The sequence below is a fragment of the Rhamphochromis sp. 'chilingali' genome (assembly GCF_963969265.1).
Source record: "Rhamphochromis sp. 'chilingali' genome assembly, chromosome: 21".
Classification (NCBI taxonomy): Eukaryota; Metazoa; Chordata; class Actinopteri; order Cichliformes; family Cichlidae; genus Rhamphochromis; species Rhamphochromis sp. 'chilingali'.
Genome location: NC_137949.1, coordinates 12,672,625 through 12,695,282, shown reverse-complemented (window position 1 = coordinate 12,695,282; position 22,658 = coordinate 12,672,625). Strand labels below are relative to the sequence as shown.

General features: G+C 42.0%; 1 protein-coding gene across 2 annotated transcripts in view; it reads left to right on the top strand.

The window, feature by feature from the left end:
- The window catches only part of fndc5a (fibronectin type III domain containing 5a), a 47,023-nt gene that overhangs the window by 14,829 nt on the left and 9,536 nt on the right, over positions 1–22,658 (top strand). For both annotated transcript variants that reach the window (XM_080871717.1, XM_080871716.1), the window contains 2 exons: positions 8,215–8,330; positions 11,286–11,484. In XM_080871717.1, the coding sequence (XP_080727843.1) occupies positions 8,215–8,330; positions 11,286–11,484 (315 nt within the window). The remainder of the gene's footprint in view (positions 1–8,214; positions 8,331–11,285; positions 11,485–22,658) is intronic.

Sequence of the window (22,658 nt, the reverse complement as noted above, 5' to 3'; positions counted from 1 at the left end):
CACAAAATCCTGATGGCTCTATCATGGCACATTAAGTATGAATGAGGGCATCGCTGCCAGCTGACCTCTGCGAGCACAGCACGCCTGACGCGCACGCAGCTCGGAGGCCTAATAACACGTTAGCATGGAGGAGCATGCAGCAAGCCACTGCGGCTCCTCCGGTACTGCTGTCAGCTTTGCCCCTGGATAATAAACATGTGCTAATTTAAAACTGTATTATTCTCCTCGCCAAAGTGTTCCTACTGCTTGTTGCACCTTCCATACAAAGTGACTGTTTACATACTATTAGCTGGAAATGAACTAAGTGTTTTAACTTGCTAAATATGAATTAGTAGCAGCGCAGCGAAGCACAAAGTGATTCAAAGAGGAGAACAGGAAGTAAGCAGCACCTGAGGCCTGTACTTGCCTCTTAAGTGCGAGATAACAGTGAAATATGATGTAGCTAACAGGCAGTTTTCATGTTAGTTCAAAAGCATGCAGACTAACTCATTAGCATCCCAGGGAGCAGAACCAGCCCAGAGGCCTAACTCCGAGAGAGGCATTTCTGAGGATTGCAGAGCTGTAATAAGGTGGTACAAATCAATAATATCACACCACAGGGGTGGATGGGAGCTGGAGCACCACCCAGCTTTATGATCTCCCACTCGAAAAAAGCCCCTGCTGTCGGCCCAGGTATCACACTGATGGTGTAGTGCAGAAAGACGGGTTTTACTCATAGACTTCATTTTCAAAGCATGTGTAGAGTACAGGCAGGTCTCACAGCTCATGGTACAGATGTGCTGTATAAAACTAATGATAGGCCTGTGTTGTGATGTGTTGTAATCCTAAAGTCAGCAGATTTTAAACGATTCAGAGATATTAGCCGGTCATTAACCCGTCAGCTCCCTAATGCAAAGTACAAAACAGCTCAACTAACTGTTCAGCGCAAACTTCAGCAGCATCATCAGCAAAAGATGAGATTCAATTAAAAGCATTTTTTCTTTGAAGCAAACTAAAGTATGCAACATTACATAATCTCTACCAGGAGCAGGAGGAGGGAGGATTTTCTTTCTAAGGTCAACAGAGAGACGAGAGTGTTCATTAAGCAATGATGGACTTTATGCATGGAGACTGTGTGTGTGTGTGTGCGTGTTTACACAAGTCTGTGTTGTGAAACAGCAAATTAGCCTCCTCTCTTGACTGTGCGCTCACACATGCACACACATTCTGTCCTGGTGAGTTTTCTAATGAAGGGGGGCATTAAGGAGCTGTCACCCTTTACACTGCACAGTGTGGGGTAGACAACTAGCTGTCACTCTGATCATCATCAGGCTAACAATGACACACACACACATCCGTCATTGCTCAAAGTCACCCCCATCTCTTGGGGAGATGCAGACTGTGAGCTGCAGAGAGTTTATGAAGACATCTGTCTGGTGTTTCATTAGAGTGGACTCTAATGTCATGTGGATATTTAAGACCTGAAATCACGGCCAGCATCCCCTCTCTTTGTCCCCAAAGTGTAATGCAGTCATATGTGAAAGTGGAGCCAAAGACGGGCACAAAGTGACCAGAAGTTGTGGGATGTGAGGACACTCGAAGAGAGAGTTGAACTTCATGTAGCAGAACTACAAGGACATGTTTTTACCCTTTAATCTTTGGGACTCACGAACAAAGAAGACAGTCTTTTTTTCCCAGACTTGAAACACAATAATTCAAAAATGCAAAGCAACAGTGAGTCATCAGTGTATCCAATAGAAGAGAAAGAAACAAAGTAAGTAAGTCAAGGACATCAATGAAAATGTGCGTTTCATTATTTAAGCTCATCCAGCAGGAAAGACATTCCTGATTTCAAAGGGCTTTGCAGCAGACGGTTTAATTTTAAGGAGCAAGGAGAAAGTTGCTTCACCAAGATCCAAAGTTTAGAGGTTTTATTAAAAACTAATAAGCTCTGTGCGAAATTATATGGTTTAAAAGACATGAGACACCAGGTACAGTTATAGCTTTACAGATCAGACTTTAGTCCGTGATCACTGAGAGGAGACGCAGAGCCACACCAGCCTGATGCTCTTATCACATCTGCAATATTAAATTCTATTCTCTCTACATGATGTTTATTTCACTCCTTTCTTTCTTTTCAGTTATAGTTTTTCCTTTTTAGTAGTCTCTGTCAGCTGACGACTTGTCAGGACTGGCTTCCCCTGAGAAAACAGGAACTGAGACGTGGCTGTATATAAATCATTAACTTTCACCCAGAACACAGTTTGCATCCTGTGTACGGCCATTTTCAACTTTTGTGTCTTTTTGATTGATCTTTGGTTAGGTGTAAGAAAAAACATGACTTCAAACAGACCCTTTTTTTAAAAAAAAAACAGCACTATTAACCACATGTTAGAACGTACGTTTTTCCTCCATTTTTATAACTTCCCATCAGCGACGATAGCAACAGAGAAAATTTCCACCCTGCTCTTTGAAAAATCCCACGTTAAAGTGTGACGATGGGGGTCCTAAGCACATATGTGATGAGCAGCTGCTGTGTTTCTGTCATGTTTAATACTTTCCTCACCCAAGAGTGATTCACTGATGTCCTTGTTCTGATCCTGAGGCGTCATGTAACCCCGTTTTATCGCATGCACACGTGACCTTGCAGGCATTTCAAGGGATCTTTTAAAGACATTTGCCTTGATGAACCAGCCTCACCTGTATTGATTAACAAGAGATAAATGAGTTCCTTTTGCCTCTGATGGCAGGGCTGTGTGACGTCATTCCCAGCTCTTCCAGGGATCCCAGTATTAGTGAAAGAAAAGCAAAAAAACAGGCTTTGTTTTGCTGGGGTCATTCATTCACCCAGTGTAATACCTGTTTTTTGTTTTTGTGAGGGGGGTTTCTGCTTAAACACTAATGCATCTTATTTAGGGAGTCACAAATTTAAGAAGAGACGGGAGAAACACCCTCCAACCGTGTGACGAGTGGGTTGCATAGTTTGTCCACTAGAGGGCATTCTGCAAAGGTCCCAAATGATGAGCTGGTCCGAGCAGTCAGGTAGACCAGCGGTCCCCAACCTTTTTTGCGCCACGGACCGGTTTATGCCCAGCAATATTTTCACGGACCGGCCTTTAAGGTGTCGCGGATAAATACAACAAAATAAAACTAGTACCGGTACCGAAAAAAAGAAGATTTATTCATAACACACGTGAAAAGACCCAGGAAAACAGAGTTAGCGATAAAAACGATAACAAAATAACGCTGAAAACCGATAAAAACCCTGAAAACCATACATTTCATACCTGAGCCTCAACTCTCGCGGCCCGGTACCAAACGACTCACGGTCCGAGGCCCAGGGGTTGGGGACCGCTGTGGTAGAGCGTAGATGAGTAAAACAGTTTCTACACATAACAAATGTTTGGAGAAAAAAGCTTTCAGTTGATACATTAGATGTCAAATTTAAATCACTAAATAACATATCAGAAATATTGATCAGGCTCTTTATTTATTAAACCAGCAATGAGACATGAAAACAGTTTGTGATCATAAAAAAAATTTTTGTACATGTTTATCCTTCAAGTGTACCACCTGTGCCACTGTAATATGTTTTATCATCCATCTCAAGTATATGTATGTTTTAATAACCGTTGATTTTATTGTATTTTTCCACTTTAATCACTAAACTGTGATTTTGCAGTGAGCCGTGAGTAACAGACGTACAGTACAGATTTACTGCTGCAGAAGCCTTTGATGCTGATATTTACTGAAGCCCAAAGCGAAGATGAAACCTGCAGATGAGTCGGTTTGTGACTTGGTGCCATTTTGCAAAAAAAAAAAAACTGAATGAAAGTAACCAAAACTAATCGACATCAGAACAAAGGAAGCAGTGCAGGAATGCAAACTGAGCCTTCAAAGTGTTCCCGTGGCGCCTGTCCCTTAGGCAAACAGCAGACAGTAAACAAAAGCAAATCCACTTCAAACATCCAGGCCCCCCACTCGGATGAAGAGATGCAGTGGGTCTCCTTCCTGTCATCTGCTGTTAGTCGGGCTATTTATCAAAACATCGGCTGCAGGCTGAGTGGAAGCAAGTAACCTAGAGGCCTGCTTTGGCTCTGCTTCGCTCTTTCTAAACGTGCAGCGTGTCAGGGTGTAAACAAGTGCCGCAGCAGCTCATCATCCTGTGAGGTTTTCCCGTCGAAGGGCAAGCGAGCGTTAACCTATTCAATAACACGCTGACTGTGTTATTACCTGAATTAGATTTATGTCCCATTAGCCTCACTGACAGGGACCACTTCTCCTCATCCTTATTCACTGGTCCTTGTTACAAATATCAATAAACACCAAAAACGGAGAACAGAGAGGGACAGTGACACACTGCATTAGGTTGTTCACCTTAATATTCAGCAGCTTATTCTCTTATTTGCATAAACAAGAATGTAAACATCCCAAACATGTCACAAATTTAAAAATACTCCCTAATGGGACGCACGGTCGAAAATGCCCTTGTTTTCAGTTTCTGACATTTCTAATAGTTTCCACTTCATCCATTTCAGATAGCTGGACCAGATATGATGCATCATTTAGTTGGAGAATTTGTGATTTAATCTACACTCACTGGAAAATGTACAAGCTCCTTGCTTTTACCGAATTAGACCTCTGTTTAAGTTCTTCCTGGCAGAGTTTCAAGGTGCTGGAAACATTCCTCAGAGATTTTGGTCCGTGTTGATGTGATGGCATCACACCGTTGCTGCAGATTAGAGGGATGCACATCCATGATGACATCTGCTGTTCCACCACATCCCATATGTGCTCTACTGGACTGCGATCTGGTGACTATGGAGGCCATGCTCAAGTAACCGATTTGCTGGATTCTTCAACATCGTCATCCCGCTGGAAGCCGCCATAAGAAGATGGTATCCTGTGGTCATAAAGGGATTGACATGGTGGCATGTTTTAACAATGTTCGGTTGCTACAAGAGGCTCAAAGTATGCCACAAGCAGCAGCCTGAACTGTTGATACAAGGCAGGAGGGATGCATGATGCCATGTTGTGTATGCCGAATTTTGACCCTACCATCTGAATGTCACCACAGAAGTCGAGACTGAACATTTTTCCAATCTTCTACTGTCCAATTTTGATGAGCCTCAGTTTCCTGTACTCAGATGACAGTACTGTGGTGCTTCAGGAAGAAGCTCTTCTTCCTGTGGGAATCCCAGCAGTTACCGAAACACTCGGACCAGACCGTCGGGTATCACCACAGCATGTTCAAAGTCACTTAAATCACTTGCTGCCATGTGATTGGGCGATTAAATTTGCAAGCAGTTGAACATACAGGTATGGACAGGTTATGGTCCTGATGTGGACCAAAATAAAGAGTAAATGGTAAAACTTGGTTGTATAAGGCCTGTTTTTAGATCAACTAAAGATCTCAAGGAATATTAGATTCAGCAGTTCAAACCAGTTCATAAAGCCAACAAACTAGAATAACAGTCAGGTAGATGCAGGTGTAACTATAAATCACAGAGTCATAACTGATTGTACTGACATGAATTCCAGTCAGTTATGGATCTGTGGTGCATACTGATCGTGACTTTAGGGCACAGTTGAACTATGACGGTACGAATGTGTGGCCTCTCTATTTGAGGGGAAAGAAGAATAGAAGGAGTCGTGATCATAAAACAAGAAAGTGAAGAAAAATCCATTTCAGGACAAATCGAATGATGATGTTATTTAATCTCTCGCCTTGATCTTCTGATCTGCACAAACATTCATGTAATACAGCCACCACTGGGTATGTGCTTGTTCAGAACTCGTACAGTAATTACAGTCTCATTCAGCAGCAGGCGGTGGATGCACACACACACGCACACACACACGTACAGCTCACACTTAATTATATAACGATACAAATTATTATTCTCAAATCTTGTAGCCTGTGACCCCAATTAAACTAGAAGTGTGTTTAGAGCATGAAATATGACACTTAGATGAAAACAAGACTAATACACACACACACACACACACACACACACACACACACACACACACACACACACACACACACACACACAGACACGTTAGCTGCAGTCACAGTTTGCTGATGGGTCCAACAAGCACACAGAAGTAAAAGATGACGCCATAAACCAATCCCTCCAGACCCCAGTCTTCCCACTCAGCAGCCATGTTGGTAGCAACACCTGACTGTAATTTTGAAGTGCTTATTTAAAGAAATACAGTGTGAAAAAGTTTACAGGTAGATCTACGTTCCCACCCTCACTATGACCATCACCTTCGGTAACTTTGGTAACTGGATGTGACCGTAAAGAATGAAACTGAGAGTCCAAGCGGCAGAAATGAGGGCTGAAAACAAGTCGCTTGTTGCGCATTGCTTTGAAGCTGACGGCGTTTGTAGTCGAGGTTCCAGCTGCCTAGCTAACCTTCTCATATATTGCTAATCTCCTCAGGTCACATCATCAGTATTCACTTCTCTCATTGGTCACGCCCAATTTGTTACAGAATGTCATTCACGTTGTATCGTCTTGGTCACAACGTCATTCCCAGTGTGGATGCAGCTTAAGACCTCAGTCCTGCAGACCAGCTGGTTTGTGAGTGGAAAATTCCAGTCAGTATGCGAGTAGTTGCTAGAGGTTGCCGGGTGTTGCTAGATGTAATTGGTCACAAAGAGTCTGCTGCAGTATACAAAAACTCCATGTTAACTGCTTTGGTCACTAGCATGTACTTAGAATTGTGACCAATTTCATGCAAGCAACTTGCCAACAACCTCCAGCAACCAGTTGGCCAACAGTTGCCACCCAACTCGCCCACCAACTGGAGTTAGCCAAATGGTCGCAAACCTTTAAGCCTTTATGACTGCTGACTTAGACGTTGAGGATCTTTTGGCAGATAGGAGGTGCTAAGAGCCTCTACTCCTCCACATCAAAATGAGCCAGCTGAGGTGGTGCATTCATCCGACCTCCTGGACTGTCACAGGTGAGGTGTTACCAGCCAAACTCGGAACGAACTCCAGAGCAAACACAGTTTCTCTCTTTCATTAATGAACTTTGACCTGCTTGTCAGAGGATTAAGGTCTTAGCAGGTGAGGTTTACTGATGTTAGAAAATTAAATTAAGTAGAATTCATCTGGCATTAAAGTGTATGTAATGGAGATTTTTGCAGATGAGGTCACTTATGTCAGAAGAATGTCTGTGAAGTTTGGGAGAGTTTGGACTAGATTTCTTTGAGGTATATCAGTTTCATGTTTCATGGCAAAACATCAAAATTCACCAAGCTGCCGAGGTCACGCCCTCTTATGAAAACTCACTGTTTTGAATGTGACCTAAGACCAACTCCTTCAGGCTTCCATGAACAAATTTGAGGTTGCTGGCATCAAGCGTCTTGAAACTGTAGCCCAAAGTGTAAAACATGACATTTCCTGTTCTCAGTAGGTGGCGCTGTGACCACTGTCAAATATTGCAGTTGAAATGTGTTCGGGGGGTGTAGCTTTATCACGTGTGAGAAGTTTGGTACAGATCGGTCAATGTATGTGGGAATAAGAGCCAATTATAATTTCAAAGCGAATGATTGAAATTCGCTGTGGCGCCACAGAAACGCCCTTAGGTGAAAACTCTAAAGTTCCACTATTTAATATGGCTCAGATCTGTAGTCTAGACTGACGAAATATGGAGCTGATCCGATAAAATCTCTAGGAGGAGTTTGCAACAGTACAACGCCTGGAAATGGCAAAATCTATGCCAAAATGTTACCTTCAATTCAAAATGGTGGTGGTGAGTTGGCACATGGGTCCAATAGACTTTTTGGTATATCTTGGGATGTTACACATGTTTACAAAATTTCATACATTTACGTAAAAGCCCAAGCAGGGGCTCATTTTTCCCCACTTTGTACAGGGCGCTACTGAGCCATTTTGCTGTGCCCAGGTCTCAAACCAGTGAGACCAGTAAATTTTCACCAGGCTTGACGCATGTGCAAAGCTTCATGAGTTTTCAAACATGTTAAAGCCCTCAAAAAGCCAATTCATTTGTCTGGATAATAACAAGAAGAACGGGAGCGATTACAATAGGGCATTCGCACTTTTAGTGCTCAGGCCTAATAATGGATTCAACTGAGCCATTTATTCACGCCACTGAATAAACTTCTGCCATTCTAGTCATTTCACAGAGCTGCTCCTTCGTACTTTAAAACATACAATAACCTTTTCTTCTCTCTCTGTCTTTATCTTTATCTCTGCAGATAGCTTGTCGCCTCCCGTCAATGTGACCATCAGAGAGGTAAAAGCAAACTCTGCTGTGGTGTCATGGGACATCCCCGAGGGAGACCCAGTCATTGGCTTTGCCATCACACAGCAGGTCGGTAACACTCTCTGTCCCCTCTATACCACTGTAACCATTAATGCTAATTACTGTGCTTATAAGCAGTAAAAAATACATATGGAAAAGCATTTAGCAGATTCAGGCAAGTTTTGGAGGGAATAAAATCATCCAAACCTTTTATTTATTGCAACTCATATTACAATTTTACAGCTAAAGATACAACTTTACTAGATACGCCTGTTCAACTCCTCATTAATGCAAAAATCTAAAGTTCAAACTGAGCAGCAGATGGAGTACAGCAGCAGAAGACTACACCGTCTGCCACTCCTGTCAGCCAAGTTCAGGATACTGAGGCTACATTTTACACCACATCACCAAAATTGGACAATAGAAGATTTCAAAAATGTTGCCTGGTCTGATGAGTCTCCTTTTCTGCTGTGACATTTGGGTGAAAGGGCCTGAATTTGGAGTAAAACAACATAAAAGTATGGCTCCATCCTGATTCGTATCAATGGTTCAGGCTCGTGGTGGTGTACCTAATAAAGTGTCCCCTGAGTGTACATGTAAATGTACTATAATGTAGGTACATTCATTAATGCATGTAAAAGATTTCTTGAAGAAACTCCCAAACTAATTAAATTAAGTTGTGGCTTGTCACAGGTTATTATCTGCCACGTCCACTTTCCTTTCCTGTGTTGCTCCCTCACTCCAAGTCAGAATGCATTATGGGAATCATCAGAGGATACGGCATCCCGTCGGACAGCCTGTCCCCTCGCTGACAGACTATGACAGCTGTGTGACAGGAGAAAAGTCAACATGCAAGCTTAGACACACATCTCTCGCACAACCACGCATTTACGTGGGACAAGTTGCCATCTCGTGGTTGTACAAACACACATATGCACCGGTCCACAGGAGACTGGAGTGACATGTTTGATGGCAGCACTGGAAGCTGGGAAATGTGTGGTTTAAAGCTATAAATAAAAGTTAATAATAAGAAACAATAGCAGAGGACATTCAGCTGCTTTGCAGTTGTTATTGTTCAGGCTGTTCTCATTCACTGGTCATCAAATCCCGCCGTTTTGTCAAAGCTGCTGCAGTCACAGAGATGTATACAATATCAGATGCTGTGTTATTTTAAAGTATGACAAGTTTGAAGCATTCAAAAAGGGTGGCAGTGGTTTTAATCAGTACTGTACAACTTCATCCTCTATCATATAGCAAACTCATCCTCCAAGTCTTGGCAAGAAAGGTAAAAGCATATTCACTCTTTATTTTCTATAACACTAACATGAAATGCACCTGACAATTAAAACTTCAATTCAGAAGTCAAGCACAACTCAAGTGCTCCCAAAAGTCCTTATGGTTCTCCAACGTCTCCCTCCACACAGTTTTGTGTGGTTTTTCCAATGCTAACTGTGCTAACTGTGGTCCTTGTGACTGTGATTTTAAAACTGTTCCAGGCATCTCTTAACCAGAAACCAAAACAGTTTGCATCCCATCTTAAATCAGCGTTTAACAATAAATGTCCAAAACACAGATGTTTAAATCCGGAGGTCAAACATAATGAGTAAGGATATCACTTCAGGCTGAAGACAGATCTGAGAAACAACACAATTTAACAACTTAGAAATGTATTTAAATTTATTTTGTCTGTGTCCACAGGTAATGAATGATCCCCTGTCAAATTTGAATTGTGGTGTCCCTCAAGGCTCTCTCCTTGGCCCTCTTGTTTTATAAGCACACTTCCTCTCAGCGACTGTTTTGCCAACACTCTACTATCCAACAACACCAGCAGCGTTGGTAATCTACTTACCCACTTAACGGTGAAAACTAAACTCACCAAAGATAAATCTTAAAATTTACCACCTTGGCCCAAAATAAGCTTTTTTCATTCAGTCTGCTACCAACCTGGGAGCTGTTTTTGAAACCGATCTCTGTTTCAGCCCCCCTGGTTTAGCGCAACAAGAACAATTTCCAGAATTAGATCATTCTTGTCAGCTGCTGAGTTGCATTTATTTCACCCGCCTTGATTGAGGCTAAATGGACAGATACTTTACTTGGCTTTTATTTGAGCACCGAATGCGCTTTCTTACAACAAGCCTCGTTCAAGTGTGTTATTTTGTGCCTAGCTTTCACACGTACTCTCATGGATGCATTTGGATTTACAGATGCTCAGAAGCAGACTACAGTAGCCGGGGATTGCACCACCAACCTCGAGATTAGTAGACGATCCGCTCCTGAGTCATACCAGTCATCATAACTAAAGCATTTCCTTTGGGATTAATAAAGTTGTCTGATACTGATCCTGATTGTGATAAAAGGAGATAATACCTTTTATAACAGCATCAGTCAGAGCTCACATCACCGGCTCAAGCTGATCCAGAACTCTGCTGCGTGAATTTTAACTGGCACCATGAACACATCACTCCAGTTCTGGCAAATTTACACTGGCTGCCTGTTAAATGCCAAATTGATTTTAAAATCTTACTAATCACTTTTAAAGCACTAAATGGCCTTGCTCCAGAGTACATTAAAGATTTATTTACTTCTTATGTGCCTGGGTGTTAAATTGGTGAATGGTTATTCCAGCATCTTGGCTAGTAATCAAAGAGCTCCCGAGCGGCGGGACCACTGAGATCAGAGTAGCCACGTCTTGATTGTTTTGTTTTTTTTAAGTATTCTCGGGAGGGGGGGGATTGATGTGCATATGTTTAATTTGTGTGAAAAACTTTGTAATTTTGAGAAAAGTGCTTTAAGAGTAAGTTTTTTGTAATTATAATTACCAACAAGACAGGAAAGACTGATACAGAGGATGGAAAAGTAACAAAGTCGGGAGGTCAAAGGAGGTGACCAGGAATTATAAAACTGTACACGGAAATAAAAAATGAACAGGCAAACCCAGAGCCACGGTCATTAAGTTTAATTTTAGTGAAATAAAGTGTGAGTGTGAACGCCGGTTGCATGTGTCTCTCTGTCACCCTCCAACAGAAGAAAGACGTGCGCATGCTGCGATTCATCCAGGAAGTCAACACCACCACGCGATCCTGTGCATTATGGGACTTGGAGGAAGAGACAGACTACATTGTGCATGTGCAGTCCATCTCCATGTCTGGGACGAGCCCACTGAGCGAACCGCTGCGCTTCCGGACGCCGAAGGAGGCCGAGACTCAGGCCTCTAAGAGTGAAGGTGAAGCGTGACAGCGCCACGCATGCATACGCATCCACACAAATACACTCCTTCACCCAACACGTCCACACTTAAAAGAAAAAAAACCCTGAATCTGTCGGTTTTCCAGACATGACTGCAGCGGGGACTTGGCCTTTTGGCAGCATTGTGACTGATTTTGTCCAAAGACCAATAAAAATCAATAGAAACACAAACCATGAAATGAAATTTCACAAGAAAGTGCTCTTGAAGCTTGCCCCCTCTAACCACAACTCGGGAGTAGAAGAGCTGAGAGGGATGCATACTTCACTGTGTATCGACTTGCCTTCATGGCCTCACCCAGCACACGCTCTGCACAACTGCACTGTAAACCAAAATGAGGAAAGGCATTTATCAGACGCAGGGAGGAAGCAGTGGGAGCTGTGAGGGGTGGGGAATCGATGCGCTTTTGGCTGAGGCGCTTCTCCAACTATTCTTCCTCTCATTTACACTCATGTCTCATGTGAGCTGCAGCTTCACTCCGATACTTCGCAAAATGTTGAGCCAGAAAGAGTCTGAACTTCTGTTCTGGTGTTGAGCGGGCTGGCAGAGGCATGTAGAACACAAAAACAATCATTGCAGAGCAGTGAGGCGATGCTCTCGCCACCGCCGAGGCCTAATTAGCACGGGATGTGTTGTCTGTGTGTTATTTGTGTAGCTGAGAAGAATTTACAGAAATCAATAACAGCACAGATAAACGTGTGCGCTTTCATAGCAGCCTGTTCTCTTTCTGTCCGTGCACGTGCTCGTTTCTTTGAGGTTTCAGGACGCAGTAGCGGTTTTTGATACGGGCGACCGCCCGTGTCGCCCGGGGCGGCATCGTGGTGAGGGCGGCATCACGGACATCGGCAAAAAAAAATTAATTGCTCGTACTCATGCTGCCCCGACATCAGCCAGCGCATATTGGGAATGGCACAGGCACTGATCGGTTTTCTATCGCCCATTTGCTGGGAGTAAGGGCGCCCTCCGTTTGTGAGGTGCGCCTGCTGGAGAGGGCGGGGCGGCGGGGGATTCTCTGACCGGCTGGAGCAGCGTCTAATAACCAACTCGCAAAATAAAACAAAATAAAAACAAAACAACAAACACGAAAACACCAGACATCATGATACAGACTTATAATTTGCACCAATGTTTTTTCGAAATTCTGTACGCGAAAAGTGAGCGCGAGAGCCCTCAGTGCGCCTGCTCGCTGCTGAAGTCAAAGTAAACTTTATTACAGTCCAGTATATAGAGAGACAAGACGATGATGCTCCAGTTACAACAGTGCAAGTAAACAAACAATAAATATAAGAAGAGTAAGAAAATAAATATACACTTTAGGACTAGGGGTAAAGGGATCAATAACAATTTAAAATTTATATTTTATATTTTGATGATTTAATGTCTCACACACAACCCGTGGAAAGGGGTTCATAATGATGTAAATCCAAGCCCATTATGTATTCATGATTTGAATCCTGGGTTGTGTGAAATCCCAGAAATACACGCCAGAGGAAGTGTTTGCCCGGGGCGCCAAACAGGCTAGGACCGCCACTGTCAGGACGTATCTTCTCTCCTGCTGTTTTCAAAACCCTCAAAGGCAGAACAATGACTTCAAAATAAACACAAGTGCTTCGTATCCACAAGTGCACACTCTGAGTTTCACCAGGGGCAGAAAAATGTATTAAATTATAACTAAAAATAAAGCTCGTCAAATTCTGTCAGTCCATAGCTTTTGTTGACACAGCTGCTTTTAATCCATAAACCACAAAAGCTATTAAAGAACTTGAATCACCAGTATCAATCCAGTATATATAATTTAGGTCATTTTGATTTGTTTATACAAGCTTAATGATCTAAATTATTTAGAATAGGGAAGAAACTTGATTTGGGCGACCCTTAACGTAACGTGGTGGTTGGTGTCCGACAGGCGGGTCTGAGTGTTTCAGAAACTGCTGCTGTGCTGGGATTTTCCCAGACAACCATCTCTAGGGTTTACAGAGAAACATCCCAAGGTAAAATATCTAGAGAACAGCAGTTCTGTGGACAACAGAAAACTGGGAATGTTGCCTGGTTTGATATGTCATTTCCGGATCAAAGGTTAGCATAAACAACATGAAAGCATGGATTCATCTTGCCTTGTAGCAACAGTTTAGGCTTCTGGCACACTTTGGCCCTCTGAGTACCAACCGAGCATTGTCTAAAACACCACACCCTATCAGAGTGTTGTTGCTGACCATGTTAATTCCAATCACAGTGTATCCAGCCAGCAAACTGGTAAGTTACATATGGCCTCCACAGTCACCAGATCTCAGTCCAACAGCAGACCTTTGTGATGTGCTAGAATGTGAGATTTGCATCATGGTGCAGCTGACAAATCTCCAACAAGTATTTGAGGCTGTCTGTGAGGAACGTTTTCCCCACCTTTTGAATCTGTGCCATGAAGAATTAAGGCAGTTCCAAAGGCAACAGGAGGTCAGTCCAACCTCCTGATCTGGATGAATCAGTGACATCTAACTTGAAAACGGGTGATAACAAGTGGACTTGCTTTACAATTGTTTTCCTACATGCAGCTGAAAAGCTTGCAAAAAGCATTTTAATTTTAAATGAGGACAAAAAGTGACCCAACTTAACCTCAGGATAGAGAAAGAGCTCCTGTCTTTAAGCCGAGTTAACTTTCTCCTGGTATTTCCTTCACATTAACTTTTGTTGTTGCTCAGACTAATCAGGCGTGATGTAATTAGTAAGCTTTGGAAATAGGTGGATGTGGTTAGATTTTTACACAGAACACAGATAGATGAATCTTTGTATTCGCCGTACAGACAAGAGAATATTAGTAGTGTTCTCGTGTGACTTTCAGTAAGAGAGCAAATTATTTCCCAAAAGGTCAAGAAGCACGGGTCATGTCTGTGTTTCAGAGGGCGACCCCCCGCTTTCTTAAATGAGTCGGGTGCAGGAAGTCTGCCTCATCCAAAAATCTGCAGGTTTTGCACAAACACACACACAGAGCCCCTAATTTGCTGAAAAATGTTGCTTCACACATTTGAAACTATCACAAAGCAAATATCCACAGAGAGCACGTCTGTGATTCATCATCCTTCACTTCTACTCAACAACAGCTTCACGGTTTAGCGCGACGACACACATCCGTCTCTGTCTCATTTGCGCTGCTTGCTCAAGGATGTCTGTTTAATTAGCGTAGCTGTGTTGAAACAATAAAAGCTTTGATGGCAGATGAGAAGGTGTTCTTCAGTCAACATTTTGTAATTTATTAGAAAATCGCGTGGATAGGATTTGGGATCTAGTATCTAGTATGAAGGGTAATTTTAGTTTAGAGAGATCTTCTTAAATCCACCCAGATATGTTTGGCTTTTATGATTAAACACTTTGTCTTTCTCTAACAAGACAAATGGTCGTCATTTACCACTACATCATTTTTCGCTCATAATCCTGCCAATTTCCCTTCAGAAAAAATGGCTAAGCTGTGAGTCCAGACAGTGGGACGAGAGCTGTTCGCTTATTGAGAATGACTGACGGACAAAATGTGCCATGGAGAGAGAGAAGGAGTTTGTCTTTCACTGCAGATAAGTGCACAGGGTACAGAGTGTGGAGGGAGAGCGTCTCAGTGCTTCTCTTAGTCCTTTGTCTCTGTATGACAGGCGAATGTCCCGAGAAGCAGAGAGAGGCTTTCACCATCCTCGCTCAGCTGCTCAGCCCTTCTGTTCTGCAGTATCACGTTGATCTCAGTGGAAAGAGCAAAGGATGAGCCTGAAATGCTGGATTATTCCGCATTTCTTCTCGTTTCCTCTTTCACAATGGGTTTAAGCTTCGGGAGATCAAAGGAAGTAAGAGAGAGATGAAGGGAGAGGGGGGGAACTGAACAACCTGTGCACAAAACAGCAGGAAGAGAGGAGGGGAAACAGAGAGTGGCTGACAGAAGCAGCCACGGCAATACAGGAGAGAGAAATCCTGAAAATTAAATTCTGCTGTCAGAAACACACTGTGTGTGTGTGCGTGTGTGTAGGTTTGTTTACATATCTTTGTGAGGACCAAAAATTAAAATGTTACTATACTTGTGGGGACCAGCAGTCACTTGTGAGGACAAAAGAGCCTGTCCCCACGAGTTTGAAGGCATTTTTGAGGGTTAGGGTATGGGCCTAGGGTAAGCATTATGTCAATTAGATGTCCTCACTAAGACATCAAAATGAGAATGTGTGTGTGGGGGGGGGGCACAGATGTACCTGTGTAACCTCTCAAGGAAATTTACAGACTCGCAAACATGGAGAATAAAAAGTTCTGGTGAAAAGGTTCATCGTCTCCTCAGATCTAATAAAGGTAGAAACTTCTCTCTCATCTGTCCTAAAAGTCTGGCTTGTTCTTTTATGAGGATCCATCTTGAGTGAAACATTTTCTTTATCTCCATCTCGTGTTTGGATACTGCACAGCGGGAACCTGACAGAGAAACTGAGAGTATCGTGTAATCAGCACAACCCTGGACCTGGAAACCAGAAAGGGGGGGAAATGATTTTTTTCTTTTAAGCCAAAGCTGAGAAATCTGACTCGTTCTTCATCAAAATGACATCAATCAGAGACAAAATGAGACAAGCAATTCTTTTAATTAAATTAATTTTTAAAAGACCACTTTTCCCATTTTCTGTTTTGTTTGTTTTCCCTGTTTGGAAGTGAAGAGTGAAGAAAGGCAAACAGGTGAGCAGGAGGTGAAAGTAAATATAAAAAAGCTGCTCATGAACACAGCCTTTAAGGAACAACTTATCTTTCATCAGCAGGTGTGAACAATGTTCCCTCTAAGCTGCAGGCGTGCGCAATTGCGCACTGCTGGCACGGTCTCTGCGCACAGAAAATCTGCATTGCACACAAAAAAAATCTAACCTGAATTGAAATGAAAGTAAATACGTAAACTATTCTGTTTTGCAGTGTTAGTCAGTAAGTGACTGACTGCTCCCATATGGGATTAGAACGATGCCACCTTATCCCATAGTCCAGCCAATGATGCGATTCACATTCGTATATACGCAGCTAATCAACGTGGTTGACAGGCTATGACAGCGTCCTTATGTGCCGACACCGGTGTTTTAGCTAGCAAAACGGGGTGGCTGCTGTGGAGTGAAGCCACGTTAATGACAATGTGTACAACCATTGGAGATGTGAGCAGGACAGACGGAACAATTGAGGGAAAAACTGTGGACTTTATACCAGTTTTTAAATTGTGTTGAGAGGACACGTAAAACCAGAGTTATGATAAAAATATATGCAATTTTTTTCCTGAATACTATCATTGTTTATATTTACTGTGAGAAGAAAAAACAGCGTTTTATAAGCAAAATGCTCAAAAGCCTGTGAGCAAAGACAAAAACAAAAAAAAAAAAAACCCACGCTTCCCTATTGGTCGAAAAATGATATGGCAACACGGCATTTAGTTGTTTAGGAAGGGGGGGAAGTTTTAGGAGTGATGGCGGTGTTTTGAGATGTGAGAGATTTGAGACGTTTAGTGCACATCTTGTGTAGTTAGTGTGTAGTGTAGTTTTGTTGTGTGTGTCAGAATAATGAGGCGACTGCTGAATGTTACAGGTGTTACAGCGGTGATACATCTCCTGTTGTCAGGCCTGCAGGTATCAGGCTGTTGTTCTCCTTTATCTCATAGTGGACAGAAATTATTTTTTGGAGTGGCACAAATCATTTGTGTGGCATCAGATTTGATGCAAAACAGCTGATTGTTCTGTGAATAGTTTGAAATGTTTGTTTAAAAAAACGCCTTGGCTGCATTTGTAGGTAAACAGCTGCAAAAAACTTTGTTGTTTGCAAAACTCAATTACTTTTTTGAAGAAGTAACTATATAATCAATTGCCCAGCATTGGTCATTATTTACTGTATTTTGCAGACAGAAAGTTACAGACTCTCTCCCAGACCACAGACTCATAATACAAGTCAGAGCTTTATTAAAAAAGAAAAGAAAGTTGTGTTTTCAAAATTGGAGTTCAAGTTGTTTTTACTTCCAATAGTGTTAACATGCTACACAGATCATGAACAAGATTTTTTTTTAATTTTCATTGTAAGTGGGCTAAAGCAGTTAATTAAAAGTAGTCTAACATAAATGTAAATGCTGTAATTTGATTATTTTAATAAACCATGTGACTTGGATGGATTCGATGCTGGCGTGACCATACTGCACACGTCTGCTGTTGCTCACAGTGGTCCAAGGGACGCTCAGGGAGTTTGCTCAGACACGTGAGAAATTAGAGGGAAGATTGAGTGTGAGATGTTATTTAGTTACATAATGTGAATTGATAATCAAAGGCTGCATGTTTCCTAAGTTGTGCCAAAAAAGAGCAGCAGCAGTCCGGACATATCAACAAATAATTAATCATTGTTTGACAAAATAAGACTGGATGGTGGAGGAAGTAATTACATCCTTTAGGCTAACCACATTTTATTATTTATTAAAGCCACATGTTAAAAATGTAGCTTAAGCTGCAGTCACACAAGGCAAAAGAGTTGTTGGAGACGCTGGCACAAACAAAATTATAGCAAGCGTGTTTAATGAATCTGCAGTCTTTGGTTGCTTTGAAGACGGGAGCCAGGTTTGCAACCACTGGGACTTAACTTTGGTGTGTGGGATGGACCGAGCAGCGAAGGAAACTCAGGCACAGGTTCAAGTCCAAAAAAAAGTGTTTTGTTTTTTTTTATTTAATCCCAAAACATAGTTGGTTAAATCATACAAAAAAAAAAAAAATCTAAATCTTGGCCCATAAAAGAGGTCAAAATAACAGAACTCTACTCAAAGTTAACAACAAACAATACTGATAACTCAAACTTACTTACCTAAGGAGGCAAAGGGGAAACTTAAATATTTGTGAGCTGATCAGCCCACAAAAACACAAAACAGGGGTAAAACACACAAAACCTAACTGAGACTAACATAACGAACTCCAATTCCCCCCCATGATCTCAAGTTATGGAATGAGCCAATTTGCAGTTTTCCATCTAGGCTTGCTCCGCCCCTTTTCCACCTCTTGGCTCCTCAATGAAGAGACTGGAGCAGCTGCAACTAAGGTAACTCAGAAAACAAAGAGATTCAATCATAAATAACAGTGTAAACTAAAATGTGCACAATTATTTTAGAACAGTGTTATGCAAATTAATTCTAAACCAGAACCAGTTATTTATTATCCTTTAAATTAAATCTTATATCTAAAGAAAGAAAATGTGAATGCAGTGTCCTTGTTGTTGTTGGTAATATTAGGTGGATATTACCACAGTGTGGCTGTAACTGCAGCCATCACAGTGTGTTACAATGGCAATAAAACAAGTCATTCTGCTATTAGTCTTTAAATAGGGTCGAGTTGGCACTTACATGTAATCTGCTTGTGCTAACATAACAATCAAGTATAAGTCAGGGAAATTTGCAAACATGTTTTGATCAGCATAAACACAAACTCACATAAACTTTTTAGCTTCAGAGTCCAGCCAGAACCTCGAAGATGTGGAACAGAAATTAAGGAATTGCTCCACAAATAATGATGCAGTTGTTGCATGATGGCAATTTAACTGCAAAATTACACAGCGTCTTGGCAACTTTGCTTTGATATGGGAACATAACAACAATGCAATCAACTGGTAAGAAGCTGAGTCGAGTCCCAAGTGTAATCTTATGACAATCTCTCTGCATTTCTAAATTTGGCAACAATTATTTGGAAAACTTTGATAATCTTTCCGAGACTGCACTCAGTCTGAGTCAGACTGCAACTGTTTGGAGGCAAGTTGCCTCCCACGAGAACGAAAACTGGCAACTATCTTGCAATTAAAAATAATTAGCCCAAACAACTTCTATAATCAGTTGCTGGACAAATTCAGTACTATTGCCAGGTAACCACTGATTTTTTTTTTACCACGGAGCTCGCTGTCCTATAGCGTGGTCGTCCTGCTTTCTGCCTATGTCAACAAGCCTCAGTAGACATAAAGCACCCATCCTTGGTTCTTCTACTCGTTAGTCCCTCTCACCTGACAGAGATGTGAGTGGAGAACAGTCGATGCAACAGGCACTGATCAGAATGAGACGTGCTGGCCTCAGAGCTGTTACTTTAGTGATGTGAATAAAATGTTTGACGTGTCTGCATCATAAATAGTTTTGTTACAGCTGGATTTTATGAGCTCAGGTGGAAGAGTGTTTATACTTCATGCCGCTTTTAATTAAATTCACGGCATGCCAAGATGTGACAGGATATAATGTTTTTAATCACACAGAGACAGTGAAAAGGAGAAAGTCTGATCATCTTAAATAACTAAGAAAGAAAAAGTTTTCATTTTTTTAAAACCATGATTGATCTGTCCCAGCTGTGCACTGCACCTCTTTTATGCACTGAAGGTAAAAACACTTCTGCAAAGGATGCACCTGTGTGTCCTCAATTACATCTCCTCCTACAGACTCCCCTCTCATCTGTCCTCCAGATGCATTTAAAAAACCGAGAGATCCTTCATCACAGCGTAATGAGACCGATTTCTGGGTTAGAGACATGAGGATGGACATTTAGACCTCAATAAAATAAAAAATAAATGTCTCCTTTTAAATGAATGCTATTCATTAGTTTCCAAAATGCTCTTTCCACGGGAGACGACTTTTAAAAGGCCAACAAGGCTAAAATATTAAAACTAAGTGGAACTTATTGATGGCTGTAACAGATAAAACCCGCCTGGTGTCTGGATCTTGGTCAGAAAGCATCAGAGGTGTTTTAGAGCAATGCAGTGAGCCCCAGTGAGGCCAGCTTGCAACAGTGTCAGGTGCCCAGGGCTGCTGGACTTTGATTATTTAATACAAGGCAACAGAGGCCGATCGATCAGCAGAAATGCTTGATGCTAAAAGCTACTGGAGCGTGGGGTTCCTGCCACACCGGGCCCTCCAAATGTCACACACTGCATCTAATAAGAGTGCTCTCCACGCTGCAGTGAACTTTATATCAAGCCTGTGACTTCCCCAGCACTCAGCATTGAGGAAGAGTTGTTTGTAGGGTTGCCAACTCCCTGAAAAATAAATAAGGGACACCTCGTGGCCAGGGCCGGGCAACCCAGTTGTCTTCACCCTTCCCAGTGTGGTGAATTTTGTAGCTCTTTTTTTTGTGTGTGAAATTATTTTTTAACCATTTGACTTGAATTTGATTTAAGCAGATGCATATTCTTTGTGATATGACCATATGGGAAACAAATGATCATTTAGCCATTTATTTTTAGCTCACAATGACAACATTAACACAGTAAAACAGGTCTCTTTCTTAAACAGAAGCCTGTCATGCTTAACTTTTGAGAATATAAGTAAATCTTTCTTTAAAAGAACTGTCCTGCTTAACTTAAAATTATATAAATTAATAGAAAACAATAGAACGAAAAATATTCTTGTAACAGTGCACATATGCATTTAGTACAGTTGGCTTCAGTTGAGGTATTATTTCAGCTTTTCTAATGCTAATCAGCTGCTCCTGTTTGTAAACCCACTTGTTCCCATGATTACGCATCATAACTCATCATCATTATTAAAATATGTATTACTTTTATGTATTAGTCATCTATTTGTTGTAATCATCTATCCTTGCAGTTGTTTATTACACAAAATAAATTATATTATCACACTTCTGGCCACATAGCGCTGATATTCACTGCACATGCCCATATCCTTAACCAGAGGGTTTAAAAAAAACAAACCAATGTTTACATACCATATCTGCTTCTGCCTTGGCCTGGCGGACAAAAAATTGGTAAAGGGTTCCCCGAGCTTTCATGCCCCTCATGTTCTTCATGTGCCCACCAATAGAAGCATGCCTATGGAAAAAGTGCGCTGGCACACAGTGCAGTGCGCTTTATATGTGTTATCGTGCACTTTTCCAGCCAGGTGTTTTCCTTTTCCCATTCCTCCCTGTACTTTTGCAGCCTTTTTTTCTTTCTCTGAGCGAACAAACATTGCTGCTCTAATGCTGGGCTCACACTGTGCGATTTTTGGCCCATTTTGAGACGATTTTTGAGTCGTGTAACCGATTTGGTGATCGGCCCGATTTTGGCCTTCATCGTGCATCGTTTAGTATACGTGGGGTAACGAGAAGCGGCTGTGGTGACACAGCCGCTCACACTGCTCACGCGCAAACACGTAAACGTCTGTGAAAAAGACGGAGCAGCACGGCTGTGCAGCGTGTGATCTGGACACCAGCGATGGAGGCACAACTTGTAGAACTTTGGAAAGCTCATCCGAGCCTTTTCGATGTGGCCTCACAAAATTATCACGACCACAACAACCGTGAAAATAGTTGGATCTACACTGCTGCTCAATCACAGCTGCCTGATCATGTTTTTCATTAGCAATTTAGCAAAGTTGATGGTGGTGGTGTGTCTGTGTGAGTGAAAGAGAGAGAGAGAGAGAGAGCGACAGATTTTCTGTTATAACCTTCATTTTATGGAGGCACAGTGTGAGCACTCAGGTCGCATCAGAGCATCGGGTCGTATAGTGTGAAACCCTGCATCGTGACCTACCAACTTCTAACCCCTGCGAGTCAATCGTGCAGTTTGAGCAGGAGCTGAATAACGTGACTGAAAAAAATCGCACAGTGTCTGCCCAGCTTTAGGTGTACTGTCGTCCGAGACTTGCACCGCAGTGTCGGCGTTTGTTTCCCTGTTGGCCATGCTTCTTGTTGTGGTCATCTGTTGTCTTCCGGTATTTTCTCCGTAAGCGACCTTTCCTCGACCAATGAGATGAGCGGTAATCTGAATTGTCATACTCGAATTGTCATAAGTGTGCTGTCAGCTCATTGGTCACAAAGCAGGAGAGGGGCTGGGAATTATGTTTTCAAACAAAGCGTTAATTCCATTAACATTTATAGACTACTTTTGATTCTCACTGTATTACGGGACAAAGTGCGTCCCTTATTAGCTCAATACGGGACGTGTACTTTTGTTTCTAAATACAGGACGATTCCGTTTTTTAAGGGACGGTTGGCAACCCTAGTTGTTTGTGCTGTTGTTTTGCTCAGTGGATGTCTGCAGGCACCCACAGGCAGACTTTTCTGTTGATGGTCATGACTTCAAAGATGGAATTTCATTAAGGCTGGTGTAATTAAAGAAGACCTATTGTGTTCATTTCCAGCTCCATATTTCTATTCTTGGATTAGAGTAGCCTTTAA